The sequence below is a fragment of the Muntiacus reevesi genome, chromosome X (assembly GCF_963930625.1).
Source record: "Muntiacus reevesi chromosome X, mMunRee1.1, whole genome shotgun sequence".
Classification (NCBI taxonomy): Eukaryota; Metazoa; Chordata; class Mammalia; order Artiodactyla; family Cervidae; genus Muntiacus; species Muntiacus reevesi.
In genome coordinates this window covers 104,836,353-104,850,590 of record NC_089271.1, presented here as the reverse complement: position 1 = coordinate 104,850,590, position 14,238 = coordinate 104,836,353, and the positions used below count along the sequence as shown (strand labels likewise).

At 42.7% G+C, this 14,238-nt stretch overlaps 1 protein-coding gene across 1 annotated transcript in view; it reads left to right on the top strand.

The window, feature by feature from the left end:
* Positions 1-14,238, top strand: part of AFF2 (ALF transcription elongation factor 2) — a 526,427-nt gene that overhangs the window by 392,337 nt on the left and 119,852 nt on the right. The window contains exon 8 of the mRNA XM_065915233.1: positions 11,451-11,547. Coding sequence (XP_065771305.1) covers positions 11,451-11,547 — 97 coding nt within the window. The remainder of the gene's footprint in view (positions 1-11,450; positions 11,548-14,238) is intronic.

The window sequence follows — 14,238 nt, the reverse complement described above, 5'->3', positions numbered from 1 at the left end:
AGCAATCCTATAAGGTGTTAGTGTTAGGATTCCTGTCTCACCAAGGACTCACTCGGAAGTTCAAGGAATTTGATCTAAGGTGACGCATCCAGTAAGGGTTTGAAGTTGGGCCTGACTGCAGAGCAGGCTCTGGCCTTACACTCAGCCCCTCCCTGTGCTCAGAGACCACATGCAACTCAGCTGGCTCTGCAGAGAGGCAAGTCACTGGTCTCTGAGGACTCTGAACACAAGCTAGTTCTTGCAGATGCGTGTCCTTGTACTTGAGCTATGGCTGACTTAGTCCACATTCGTCACTCCTCGCAAAGACAAGTCCGTTAGCTGTTGTTCCGCTTATAGTAATGAAGTGCAATATGGGCATCACATTTGACGGGAAAGCTTCATAAATGAGCGTGTTCAGCATGGCCCCCAAGTCTGTACAGCTGGTCCCATATGGAGCAGGGAGCAACTGACTAGGATTTCCAGTAGTGTAGGGGAAGAGCTCTGCCAAAGTGCTGTGAACACCCCACAGGTATTCAAATAGGCCATGTAGGCCGAGGTTTGAGCCACAGATAATCTGAGTCTTGGCAGAACACCTAGTGATGTTCCATGAACGGGAGAGCACAAGACGATCTTGAGATGTACTTCAAGGCTATTTCCCACTTGCCTCCCCTCCCGTCTCCTCTGGGAGCCTGTTGTGACACAATTTCCCATGGCTTCTCAAGGACTTGGGAGATATGGAACATTCTGTGCCACCACCACCCCCCACACACCCCCCAAGGAAGAGAACTGCAGCCCATAAAACCCTTTAACTGAGGTCTAGAACTGGCCTCTCCACCACAGACTGCTTACTCTGCCAACATCCGGTTCCAGTGGTCTTGATGGTGTCCTTTTTGGCGTGAGGGTCAAAGATCCAGGGGCAGCTCGCAGACCTTCCTTGCTTTCATTATGTAAACATGTAACTACCTGACTCTAAAAGTAGCTGTCTCGGGCCTGGTGCACTGGGAAGACCCAGAGGGATCGGGTAGAGAGGGAGGTGGGAATGGGGATCGGGATGGGGAATACATGTAAATCCGTGGCTGATTCATGTCAGTGTATGACAAAAACCACTACAGTATTGTAAAGTAATTAGCCTCCAACTAATAAAAATAAAAAAAAAAAGTAGCTGGCTGGATCTTTAGCAGTCCCATCACCCGGGCTTTGCCCTGTCTTACATGTGTTGCATGACAGGTGCTCACCCATGCTCACCTGACGGGACACTCACAGGGGCCCTGGGCTCTGTGTGCCCCAAGAAAGTCCAGCTGTAGGATTTTATAGGGTTGAAACACTGTCAGTATGGGTTAGAAGACAATCTACCTCCTTTACCCTAAACAAACTGTGGGCATGTGTGTTTGTTGGAGGGGTGTTCATTTGATGCAAGCAAAAGAGCTGAACATATCAACCAGCTGAACTTTTCATAAGCAACCAGGCAACATTGCTGTCACGGTTTTGTGTAGGCCTCAGTGGTTAGGTTTGACTGTTGTGCTTCAACAATCTGAAAGACAATGTGGATTCTTTATGCTTCGGCCTCCAGGAAATCCTATCTGCCGTGTCAGTTCAGGTAAACAGCCCTTCTTGACAACCTTTCTCTAGAAAGGGGTTTGAGAAACAGTTTAAAGCACTCCAAGCTACAGTGCTGTGTTATCAGCTAAGGCTTGGCAGTGCCATGGATCTCACTAAGAACTGCCCCCAGCTCCCATCAAGTTTCATGGAAAGCACAGGGACTGTCAGCAGGCACCAGCTGTAGGGTGCTTAATAGCACCTTAATATTTCAGTTTTCAGTTTTGAAGCATTTCCTTAGATAGAGATTAATGGACCATCTCGATAAAGGAGCTCTTTACTTAATCCTTTAACAATTAGGAGCTGATGGGAAGAGAGAAGTAATGAAGTGCCCTGTGTTTTTGGGACATCCTTGGCAGGAACCGCAGGGGTTTCTGCTCTCTTTCAGCCACAGTTGCTCTAAGGAGCCTTCATGGAACAACATCTGCCTTACCTCATCAGTGCGGAATGGAACTTAAGAGATGTGTCTTCAGAGAGAGGAAGGTTGAGTATGAGAGACCGTCCCCTCCCCTTGTCCTAGGGCAGGTATGCAGCCATGGGAGCAGCAGGAGACACTCGTGAACAGAGAGGGACAGCCTAGTGTGAGGGGTGTGTGCGTGTTTTGGAGATGGGCAGAGTTCAGTGCCCTCAGAGTGACTGGGAAGACATTGGGCATCAAGATCGTCAGTGTCCCAACACAGCTGATTCTAACCCCAACATGTCTATAGAATCTGGTCCGTTCTCTCCCCCAAGCTGACTGTCAGTGTCCTGGTTCCCTGGACTATGACAATGGTGGTTTCCCAGATGTCTGTCTCCCAGTCCACCTATGGGTCCTTTGCTCTCAGAGATCTCTACGTCTGGCTCCCTGTGTACCTCCCCTGCTTAAAAACTGTGGTTCTTTCCCCTCTCTGTTGTTCTTCAGAATGAGGTAAGGTTTGGTCTCACCCCAACCTCCCTCTTAGACTCAGCCCTTTTCATTGGTGCCGACACATAGTATATTCCAACCAGACCAAGTGCCCCACTCTTCCCCAAACCTCAAGTCTCTTGCTACTTCTGCTTGTTCTCCTTAGGCTGCTCTTTCCTTCTTCCTCCCCTGGCAGTTCATTCTGCTTCAGAGGCATTGCTCAAAGACTACTGCTTCTGGGTAGCCTTCACTAGACTGAGTAGACATCAACATTCCTTCTTTTGAGTCCCTTCTTACAGGCTTCTAACATTGAACTTACAACATTGCATTGTTATTGTTTGTTTACCAAGTCTTATCCTTCTTAAGGTATGAGTTTTTTTAAGGGAAGGGGCCGTGTCATCTCACTGCTGCCTCCCCAGGGCCAAGCACAGTCATGACAAGTAATAATGATAGTAACAGTAATCATAGAGTGTCTACCAACCATCTCACATACATAATCTCATCTAATCTCCATGCCACCCTTCTGTAATAGGTACTATTATTGCTTCCATTGTACAGATTAGGAAACTGAAGCTATGATAAATAACTTGCCCTAGTCCACACTCAGTATGCTTTAGAAAGTGCAAGTGTTAGTCGCTCAATTGTGTTCAACTCTTTGAGACCCTATGAACTGTAGTCTGCCAGGTTCCTTTCTCCATAGGATTTCCCAGGCAAGAATACTAGAGTGGATTGCTATGCCCTTCTCCAGGGGGTCTCCCTGACCCAGGGACCAAACCCAGGTCTTCTGCATTGCAGACGGGTTCTTTACTGAATGAACCACCAGAGAAGCTTGTTTTAGCACTAGGGTTCAAATTCAGCACAGCCCAACTCTAAAATGTGTGCTCTTATGTGTTCCAACATTGTCTCACCCACAAATACCAAGCCCAGTAAATGGTCCTGAGTGAATCCCTATTACTCCGTGTGGATGACTCTCCATGATTCATTCAAGATGACTCGGACAGTCCTACTGAAGAGTTGGCACCATCTACTATTAAAATGCATGCTTGGTATATTTTTTAAAACAATAGATTCTCTTTTCCCCTTTGGAATGATCCCAGCAGCTGTTGTCAGGTCCAGGTTGGCCCAGTGGGTTATGATCTTCTCCAGGGAAATCCACTCTCAGATGTTTTCACACACACCCTGAAAAATGATACAATAATGTTTGGGTGTGTGTAACATTCTTGAAAGCCATCTGAATTCTATTAGGCAGTTTGTCTTTTGCATGATAACTTGAGTTCCCACATTTGGAGAAAATGTCATAACCCAGAGAAATATACCAAGAAAACGAAAATCAAATTAAAAATAAATCCCATGAAGGAGAAAATTGATATCGTGCTGAATTTATGTGATCAATTCAACAGAAGTCCAAGGTTGAAGAGGTGTCAGTTTGATACAAGTCAATAATCATATACATCAAGGTTCATTCTATGAGCTTGGGCTAATGTATGCAATATAGATATAAATTCATACATGCCATGCGTGTGGTTAGAAATCAGATACTTACTCTTTTGTTTCCTGCTGTTGCCTTGTATGTATGTACTCAGGACTCAAGCCAAACAGACTAGTCTGGATCCCTTGAATCTCTGAGATAGATATTGTTTTTATGCCTATTACATAAAGAAGTAAACTGAGGTTCAGAAAAGTTAAGTAACTTAACTCATGTTCTCTAACAAAATCCTTTGTAATATCCATGGAGCCATAATTACTCCCAACAAATAACTTGACCAGATGAGTTGTTTTCACAATATGTTCATCATCCCTGGGGTACCCCAGAGGTTCCCAAACCTGGCTGTGAGCCAAGCAGCATGACTCTTATTTGGGGTTCCTAATAAGATTTCACCTGGCAAGGGAGGAATCTTGGTTGTGGGAAAGTTTGAAAACCATTGGTTTACAGCACAAGTCAGCAAACTTTATTATGCTCAGATAGTAAATATTTCAGGCTTTTTGGGCCCTATCTTCTCCATTATAGCTACTGAACCTGGCCATTGTGGCATAAAAGCTCAGTTAGTATATACATGAATGGGTGTGGCTATGTTCCAATATGACTTTGAATTTGAATGCCATATAATTTTCATATGTCATGAAATATTATTCTTCTCTGGATTTTTTTTCTCAACCATTTAAAAATGTAAAACTAGTTTTAACTCACAGGCAATATAAGAGCAGAAGGAAGGCTAGTTTGGACTGAAGGCCTCAGTTTGCCAACCCCTGGACTAGATAGATGGTCCCTAAGGGACCTCTCAATTCTCTCACTAAGGAACCAAAATAACCTTATGAGATGCCCCATTTTCTGAAACCCCAAGAAGACCATCAGCTATAAAAGATACTCCTTCTCTGGTCTGTATGCCCATGGAAGGGTGCATGATCTAGTTGGGACCCAGGCTGTGGACCCACTGGGTGACACTGGGCTAGAGGTCCCATCTAATACATCTTGGAGATTTATCCCCATAGAATACAGTCTGGATCTTCAAACTATTTGTCACTGCCCCAGCCCTCAGACTCAGAATTTCCAGGATTCCCAGTGGGGTGGTCATGAAATCTGACTTTTAAGTTAAAACCTTGAGAAAATTAAATGCAGCTTCTCCAGAGAAAAGAGCCTTTACCTTGGGGAAACAGAATGAATGCTTTGAAAAATATCACAGCCTCTTCCTCATCGCCTGCCTCACTATCCACAAATGCTTCAGTGCTGCCGAGACTACAAAGCACTAGGTAGGGAAATAGACAATTCCCTGAGTAGTTCTAGTCCAGTCATATTTCATTCCTCCAACCTACTTTATTAAGAGGAAGTGTCCTTTAAGGAGTCAGTAGGACTAAGATACTATTCTAGAAAAGGGTCCACAGTAAGAGGCTGCCTGACAAGAAGGTTCAGGTCTTCAGGCACCCCTGAACTCTCTGGGATGCCTAGCCAGGCTCTGCTGTGTTACTCATTTGGAGAAAAAAATGAAAACACTTACTCTGATTGCTGTCAGCTCTGAATATTTATGAGGACAATGGTAATTTAAGCTAGTCCCCTGAAAACCCCAAAATAATTGAGAGAGAAGCTATGGTTCTCAGTTTTTGAGTGCCTAAAACCTGACTGAAACAGCCTCCTCTCCTCCCCCACACAATGGAACTAGAAGCACTGGCCCTACCTCCCAAGCCCATTGCACATCCAGTGGCCCGGTGTGGGCTACAGAGAACAGCACTCAGGCTACCAGATGGAAGCTATGAGATAGCAAAGGGCAACTCCTAGCTGGTCGAACTGAAAATAATTAAAGCTACAGTAGAAACAAATGTCTGACAGCATCAGACAAAGGCTGTAGCCGTACATGGGCAATGTTGTAGGTACCTCCTCTGGGTGACAGGTGATAGAGGTAACATTTTAGGCACTTTCAGCTGGAAGAGCCATGGTCCATCTATGCATCATCCACCAATATGGCAGCTATTTCCATCAACACCTGGAAGTCAGAATACAGCCCATATCAAGTAGTGCACCTGATGGGCTGTCTGCCCAGGGGGGCCCCATTTTGTAATTCACAAAAAGGCACTGTGCAGGCTTCTGAACCACTCGGGATTCAGAAGGTTGCTTCTGAGCAAGGATTCTGGGTCAAGTAACAGCTCATGAAGCCCAATCTTACATGTGAAGGTTAAAGTCAGGTGTGTCTTGGAACCACCTCCTGAGAGTGGTAGACCCAAAGACAGAACCCAAGGTGAGCACAATGTCCAGTGGAGGCCATCCTTGACCTCTTTCTCTGGGTCCACAGGTCACTCTGCAGATATAGAAGGGGGACATCAAAGACAGGCTTTTTTTTTTTTTTTTTTAACTCTCACTTGGAACTACCTAGGTATTTCCACTTGCAACTGGCCTTCAAATTCTCCAGGGAATCTTAGGCACTCTGGAGGATTTCAGGAAACCCAAAACAGCCACGATGTGTTTAGAACATTCTAGAAGAATAAATCCAAACCCTGAAACTTTCCAAACTCCTTAAGGAACTTTGAACCTCTCCTCACCTGGTCAAGGGCTTCCAATGATGCCTGCTAGCTGATGCCTTTGCCAGTTTTTGGGTTACCATCAGAACTTTTTTGGTATTATTCAAATGTTTACAGCACCATTGCTCAGGTACTAATAGCAACAATAGTAATAATAACCAAGATGAAAGCAAAAGCCACCTGTATTGACTCCAAGGCAGTTTGTACAAGCTTTATTTTTCAAATTCTTGCAAAAATTCTTCAAAGTAGATGTTATTATTGCTCATTTTAACATGTGAGAAAATTTAGATTCCAAGAGTTTAATTAATTAGTTCAAGACTGCAAGCCCATTAGAAAATCCAGTATTTGAACTCAGATATGTCTGCTCTTAAGCCCTTGCTCTGAGGCTCACGCTGCCACAACTAAAGGCTTCATTTTCGCAGAACCTTCTGGAATAATATTTCACACTGTCTGTTTTTTCCACTTCAAAATCACCTGACCATTAAATTCTGTGAAGTGGCAAGGTTTCTGAACAACAGATTTTACAGATGCAAGTAATATGGGGCCTGTCACACCATAGTGTCCTAGGGTTTCTGGTGCCAAGAGCCCTCTGAGGCCACCAGGATCTGCTCAAGGCCCAGAAAATTAGGAGCAGAGAAGACCCTGAACATGGCTCTTCCTTCCTCCTCCATGGCCTCCCAAGTCTTCTTTTTGTTCATCCCATCTCATCTGTCCCAACTTTCAGTATCTAAGCTTTTCTAGACCAGGACTTGTTTTTGTTGACACAATCTAATGAATTATTTTATTTCTTAATACTCAAGAAATGATGTCATAGATAAAATGAAAACAGAATTTTCACACAAAGGCAGACCCCTTGAAGCGCTAGATCCTGAAAAAACATCTGGAGTCACAAAGGATCACTGCTTTGTTCTGTTTTCATCTACAGTAAGTCCCCCTGTTCTGAGTGTGTGTTCATAAGTCCAATTCGTTTGTAAGTCTGACAAAGTTAGCCTAGGTACCCAACTGAAATAATCAACTGTACAGTACTGTACTGCAGTAGGTTTATAAAACTGTCCCATGTGGCTCAGCTGGGAAAGAATCCACATGCAATGACGGAGACATGGGTTCGATCCCTGGGTTGGTAAGATCCCCTGGAGAAGGGAAAGGCTACTCACTCCAGTATTCTGCCCTGGAGAATTCCATGGGCTACAGTCCATGGGGTCACAAAGTCATACATAACTGAGCAACTTTCACTTTCACTTTTCACACAAATAATACTTTAAAACAAACACACACAAAAAATAAAGAAAACATTTTTAATCTTAGAGAATAGTACCTGGAAAAGTACAATAGTACAGTGAAACAGCTGACACATAAGGGCAAGTTCACATCTTTGAATGTTCACAACTTGAAGGCTCGTATGTAGGGATTTACTGTAATTGAGAAGTGGGAGAACAATTGTTGTTGTCATTGCTGATGACCACACACGTGGGCAGGCATTCACCTCAGTGTGGTCTGTTCACATTTGGGGCTCTCCAATGTGTGCTGAATCTGTCTCTGGAACTATAACCTCATGAAAAGAGATTACCATTTTTCTGCTGAGACCACCTGAACTGCAATGGGCATGAATGGTGCTGCTATAATAATTAAATGCCAAATCTTTCATAATCCTCCACTTTCCCTAGAGTAATGTTCACCATTAGCTCTAGATGGAAATGCAAACAAGTACATGTAGATTCAATAATAAAGCTTAATAGATCAGGGAAGGAGTGGGATGAAATGAATGCTTAACACCTCCAGAGATAACTCATGATCATTTGCCTTTCTAGTGATTTCCTTGACTTGTGTTTGCCAGGACTTGAATCTATGCATCAGACTGTCCTTTTTTTATTAATAGCCAGCTCCACACCAAGCTTGTTGTACGGGAAGTGTTTAATGTCAATCAGTATACAGATTGGCTGGCTATTTCTAGAACTGTTCACTGGAGGGCCTTTCATTTCCATGTTAAGATCTTATCAAGTTGATTGGAGAGTCGAATCAGTGCTGAGTTCTGCTTTCCATGCCCTGGTTCTAACTGAAGGAGAGTAACCTGAAGATCATGAGCCCATTTCTGGATCTTAGAGACCCCTGAGACATTTCCTGAGTCACCACAGCAAACTTTGGGTTGGTTGGCAAATGAGAGAAACAAAGTCTCACTAAGACTTTGCTTGTGATGACTTGCTAACAGTTATTTCTAACTGTGGCAATTTGTTTCCAAACTAACAGATAATACCCTGCATTGTTTTGTATTTTCATTCCTCATACATTGCTTCATGTTATGCTCACTGCCACCACCCTGCAAGGAGTTTAATTATTAATATTATCCCATTTAACTGATGAGGGACATAGATGAGGTGCAGAGACAGTGAATGACTTATCTATATATCAGAGTTTATGATTAACCTGCAGTTGAATCCAGCATTTTGATTCCACATCAGTTTTGTTTTGTGGGGTTGCTGTTGCTGTTGATTTTCTTTCTTATTCTTCCCTTTTTAAGTTACATCCTCTAAGAAAACATTACATACTCTGGCTGGAGATGGTCTGGGTTCTGTGTTTGCTGCCATGATTTATGAGCTGTGTGACCATGAACAGGTTCCTTAAACTCTCTAGGCCTCTCTGTAGCCCCATTTTCCAGGAGGGGCTAATAATTTCCACCTAAACATGGGGCTAATTATTATTTTGAGAACTTCCTTCATAAGATCCAAATTGCATGCTGCTAGTCAAATAGTTAGGGCTTCCCTAGTGGCTCAGTGGTAAAGAATTTGCCTACCAATGCAGAAGACATGGGTTCGATCCCTGAGTCGGGAAGATTCCATTGGAGAAGGACATGGCAACCCACTCCAGTATTCTTGCCTGGAGAATCCCATGGACAGAGGAGTCTGGTGGGCTACAGTCCATGGGGTTGCAAAGAGTCAACACAACTGAGCGGCTAAACAACAACAGCAATCAAATACTTGGCACCTTCCCTGACACAGAAATAGATTCTCTAAAGGGTTAGAATCATTTAAACATTTATCATTTATTTTGCTGAACCCTTACATGTAAACTAACACATAGACATTGCCTACCAGAACACACATACACACAGAAAATGAAGCCCATCACAGGTCATTTTGAAATGTTTGAGTTCTATTCCTTATGAGAATGATACAGTCTTCATTTCCACAAGGAGTTGTAAAGAATTATTTGTTCAGTCATAAGCCTGCAACTGCGAAAGAAATGCTAACATGCATTTTGTCTACTTCTCTAAAATCTTCCAAACACCCACTAGTCTCTTGAAGGACAGTCATAAATCCTGCAAATTTCACTCGTCTGAAACCAATTCTAACAACTGTCTTTCCCACGAATCATCCTTTATATCCATCTTCCAGTTTCAGTGAACACATCCTGGTCTTAGGTGACTGAGCACAAAACTGGAGGAAGTGAACTTTTCATTGGAGATTTTCTGAAACCCACTGTGACCTGAATCCCTTTCTAACATTTGGACATAACCTCTGAAATAATGTGCTCTCCTAGTTATCAAATTAGAAGTTGCTTTTTGCCTTCCAGCTTCCCTTCTAGAAAATGCACACAAGTGGGAATCAGGAGATGGGAGTTTTAGGATGGGCTGTAGCACTAATTAGCTGTGTGACCTTGAACAAAACACTTGGCTTCCCTGAACTTTTCTTTGCTTGTCTGCAAAATGAGACTGGTGGGCTATATCATTTCTGGGAAGACACTGTGTGGAAGGCCGAGGTGGATAAGTTGCTGCCCCTGTGTACATGGGAACTGGGGGCTGGGGGGTGCTCAGTGGACAGTCAGTGCTGGGATCAGCCAGAACTGGGAGTGGGGAGAGGGAAAGAGGATTCTTTCTGAGATGGAGATTCTTTCTTGGAAGCTTTTGTGAAGGAGGTGGGATCTGACTGAGCTGTGGAGGGAAAAATAGAACTTTCAGAGTTGAAGAAAGGACTTCTAGCCGGGGAGTGGAGCCTGATGCTGAGTCTGAAAGCAAGAAAGAGCCAAGTATGCTCAGAAACTAGTAATCAGTCCAGTGAAGCTGGGGCTGGCCCCACTTGAAGCCTGGGGATGAGTTTGAAACTTGTGTTTAAAAAATAAAAATAGTAATGCCAATTGGTCTTTGAAAAAAGTATAACTGGAATTCTAAGACAGTTAGTCACTCTTCATGCTGTAGCTCAAGTTTGGAGTTAGAAAGAGGGTGGCACTGGAATTAATATCCCTATAGAAACAGAAGGCTCTGTCTGCTCGATAAACAATTTTGAAAGTGCTAGTTCATCACCCAAATTCCGACCACTCATATTTTTCAGGTACCTTGCCTTAGGAGAGAAAGATTTCTTGCACGTATCGTGGACTTACATCTTTGGGATCAAATTTTACGGGAAGAGATCGGTCATATATCAAAAGGTTAATGACGAGCCATTTCTCACCCAGCTATTTTGTGGCCACCGAGCTACCACAGTGCAGAGGGCACTGGAAGGCAATGGAAGTTCACTGGGCCTTTTGCCTCTGTCATCCATAGAGCCCCAGCAGGCTCCGACAAAAGCCTCTCCAGCCAGGGGCTGCTCTCATGCCCCTGTTCTTTCATGGCAGACTCGAAGCATCTTTTCTTGTAGAGATCCACTGCCACATTCTGCCTCCACAATGATTGATCAGTACATTTATTACACTTTCAGTAGTAAAAATATATAGACTCCAGTCATCTCTTGAGATGCTGAAATAGTCCTTTTTTTCCCTTGATTTAGGGGAAGGTAGAGAGGGAGGATGTGTGCAGAGTCAGACATAAATATAAGAGCTCAAATATCTAATTAGCTGAAAGAATCTTGGTTCCCTCTGCACCTTTGACAGAATTGCAGCTGTCAGATTGGAGCATCAATATTTTATCCTCGTCGCAAGATGTATCTGAGGATGATTTAGAAAAGACGCTTTCTAACATCAGTGCCACTGTTTTTTTTTCTTTTTTTCTTTGTAGGATGCTTGAAGACGACTTGAAGCTGAGCAGTGATGAAGATGACCTTGAGCCCATGAAGACCCTGACCACTCAGTGCACTGCCACTGAACTCTACCAGGTATGAACAGCATAGGGCTCATTCTGGACCTGTAGGGAGGGAGCTGAAGGAACTGGAATGGTTTTGCCATCCACAAGCCTACCTGCTGCTTCATCGCTGGGCTTTAGAGCAAGGGAAACAAGCAAGGGCAGGCAGAGTGTTCTGCACCAGGTCAACTCAGCTCACACTTTCAGTGAGGAGATGCTGAGCTCTTAATTTTGTTGTTGTTGTTGTTGTTGTTTTTATTAGTTGGAGGCTAATTATTTCACAATATTTCAGTGGGTTTTGTCATACATTGACATGAATCAGCCATAGAGTTACACGTATTCCCAATCCCGATCCCCCCTCCCCCCTCCTTCTCCACCCGACTCCTCTGGGTCCTCCCAGTGCACCAGGCCCGAGCACTTCTCTCATGCATCCCACCTGGGCTGGTGATCTGTTTCATCATGGATAATATACATGCTGTTCTTTCAAAACATCCCACCCTCACCTTCTCCCACAGAGTTCAAAAGTCTGTTCTGTACTTCTGTGTGTCTCTTTTTCTGTTTTGCATATAGGGTTATCATTACCATCTTTCTAAATTCCATATATATGTGTTAGTATGCTGTAATGTTCTTTATCTTTCTGGCTTACTTCACTCTGTATAATGGGCTCCAGTTTCATCCATCTCATTAGAACTGATTCAAATGAATTCTTTTTAATAGCTGGGTAATATTCCATGGTGTATATGTACCACAGCTTCCTTATCCACTCATTTGCTGATGGGCATCTAGGTTGCTTCCATGTCCTAGCTATTATAAACAGTGCTGCAATGAACATTGGGGTGCACGTGTCTATTTCAGGTCTGGTTTCCTCAGTGTGTATGCCCAGAAGTGATATTGCTGGGTCATATGGCAGTTCTATTTCCAGTATTTTAAGGAATCTCCACACTGTTCTCCATAGTGGCTGTACTAGTTTGCATTCCCACCAACAATGTAAGAGGGTTCCCTTTTCTCCACACCCTCTCCAGCATTTACTGCTTGTAGACTTTTGGATAGCAGCCATCCTGACTGGCGTGTAATGGTACCTCATTGTGGTTTTGATTTGCATTTCTCTGATAATGAGTGATGTTGAGCATCTTTTCATGTGTTTGTTAGCCATCTGTATGTCTTGTTTGGAGAAGTGTCTGTTTAGTTCTTTGGCCCATTTTTTGATTGGGTCATTTATTTTTCTGGAATTGAGCTTCAGGAGTTGCTTGTATATTTTTGAGATTAATCCTTTGTCTGTTGCTTCATTTGCTATTATTTTCTCCCAATCTGAGGGCTGTCTTTTCACCTTACTTATAGTTTCCTTTATAGTGCAGAAGCTTTTAAGTTTCATTAGGTCCCATTTGTTTAGTTTTGCTTTTATTTCCAATATTCTGGGAGGTGGGTCATAGAGGATCTTGCTGAGATTTATGTCAGAGAGTGTTTTGCCTATGTTCTCCTCTAGGAGTTTTATAGTTTCTGGTCTTACATTTAGATCTTTAATCCATTTTGAGTTTATTTTTGTGTATGGTGTTTGAAAGTGTTCTAGTTTCATTCTTTTACAAGTGGTTGACCAGTTTTCCCAGCACCACTTGTTAAACAGGTTGTCTTTTTTCCATTGTATATCCTTGCCTCCTTTGTCAAAGATAAGGTGTCCATAGGTTCGTGGATTTAACTCTGGGCTTTCTATTCTGTTCCATTGATCTATATTTCTGTCTTTGTGCCAGTACCATACTGTCTTGATGACTGTGGCTTTGTAGTAGAATCTGAAGTCAGGCAGGTTGATTCCTCCAGTTCCATTCTTCTTTCTTAAGATTACTTTGGCTATTCGAGGTTTTTTGTGTTTCCATACAAATTGTGAAATTATTTGTTCTAGTTCTGTGAAAAATACCATTGGTAGCTTGATAGGGATTGCATTGAATCTATAGATTGCTTTGGGTAGAATAGCCATTTTGACAATATTGATTCTTCCAATCCATGAACACAGTATGTTTCTCCATCGGTTTGTGTCCTCTTTGATTTCTTTCATCAGTGTTTTATAGTTTTCTATGTATAGGTCTTTTGTTTCTTTAGGTAGATATACTCCTAAGTATTTTATTCTTTTTGTTGCAATGGTGAATGATATTGTTTCCTTAATTTCTCTTTCTGTTTTCTCATTGTTAGTGTATAGGAAAGCAAGGGATTTCTGTGTGTTAATTTTATATCCTGCAAATTTACTATATTCATTGATTAGCTCTAGTAATTTTCTGGTGGAGTCTTTAGGGTTTTCTATGTAGAGGATCATGTCATCTGCAAACAGTGAGAATTTTACTTCTTCTTTTCCAATCTGGATTCCTTTTATTTCTTTTTCTGCTCTGATTGCTGTGGCCAAAACTTCCAAAACCAATACAATGTTGTAAAGTAAAATAAATAAATAGATTAATTTTAACAGTAAAAGAAAACCTTAGGAAAAACTCTCCAAGGCTCACCCACTCCATTCTCATCTATAATTGTTGACCCCATGAGAATGCTTACCATTTAGTATAATTTTAAAATTGAGTACATTTTCAATGTTGCTGCTGCTGCTGCTAAGTCGCTTCAGTCGTGTCCGACTCTGTGCGATCCCATAGATGCCAGCCCACTAGGCTCCTCTGTCCTTGGGATTCTCCAGGCAAGAACACTGGAGTGGGTTGCCATTTCCTCCTCCAATGCCTGAAAGTGAAAAGTG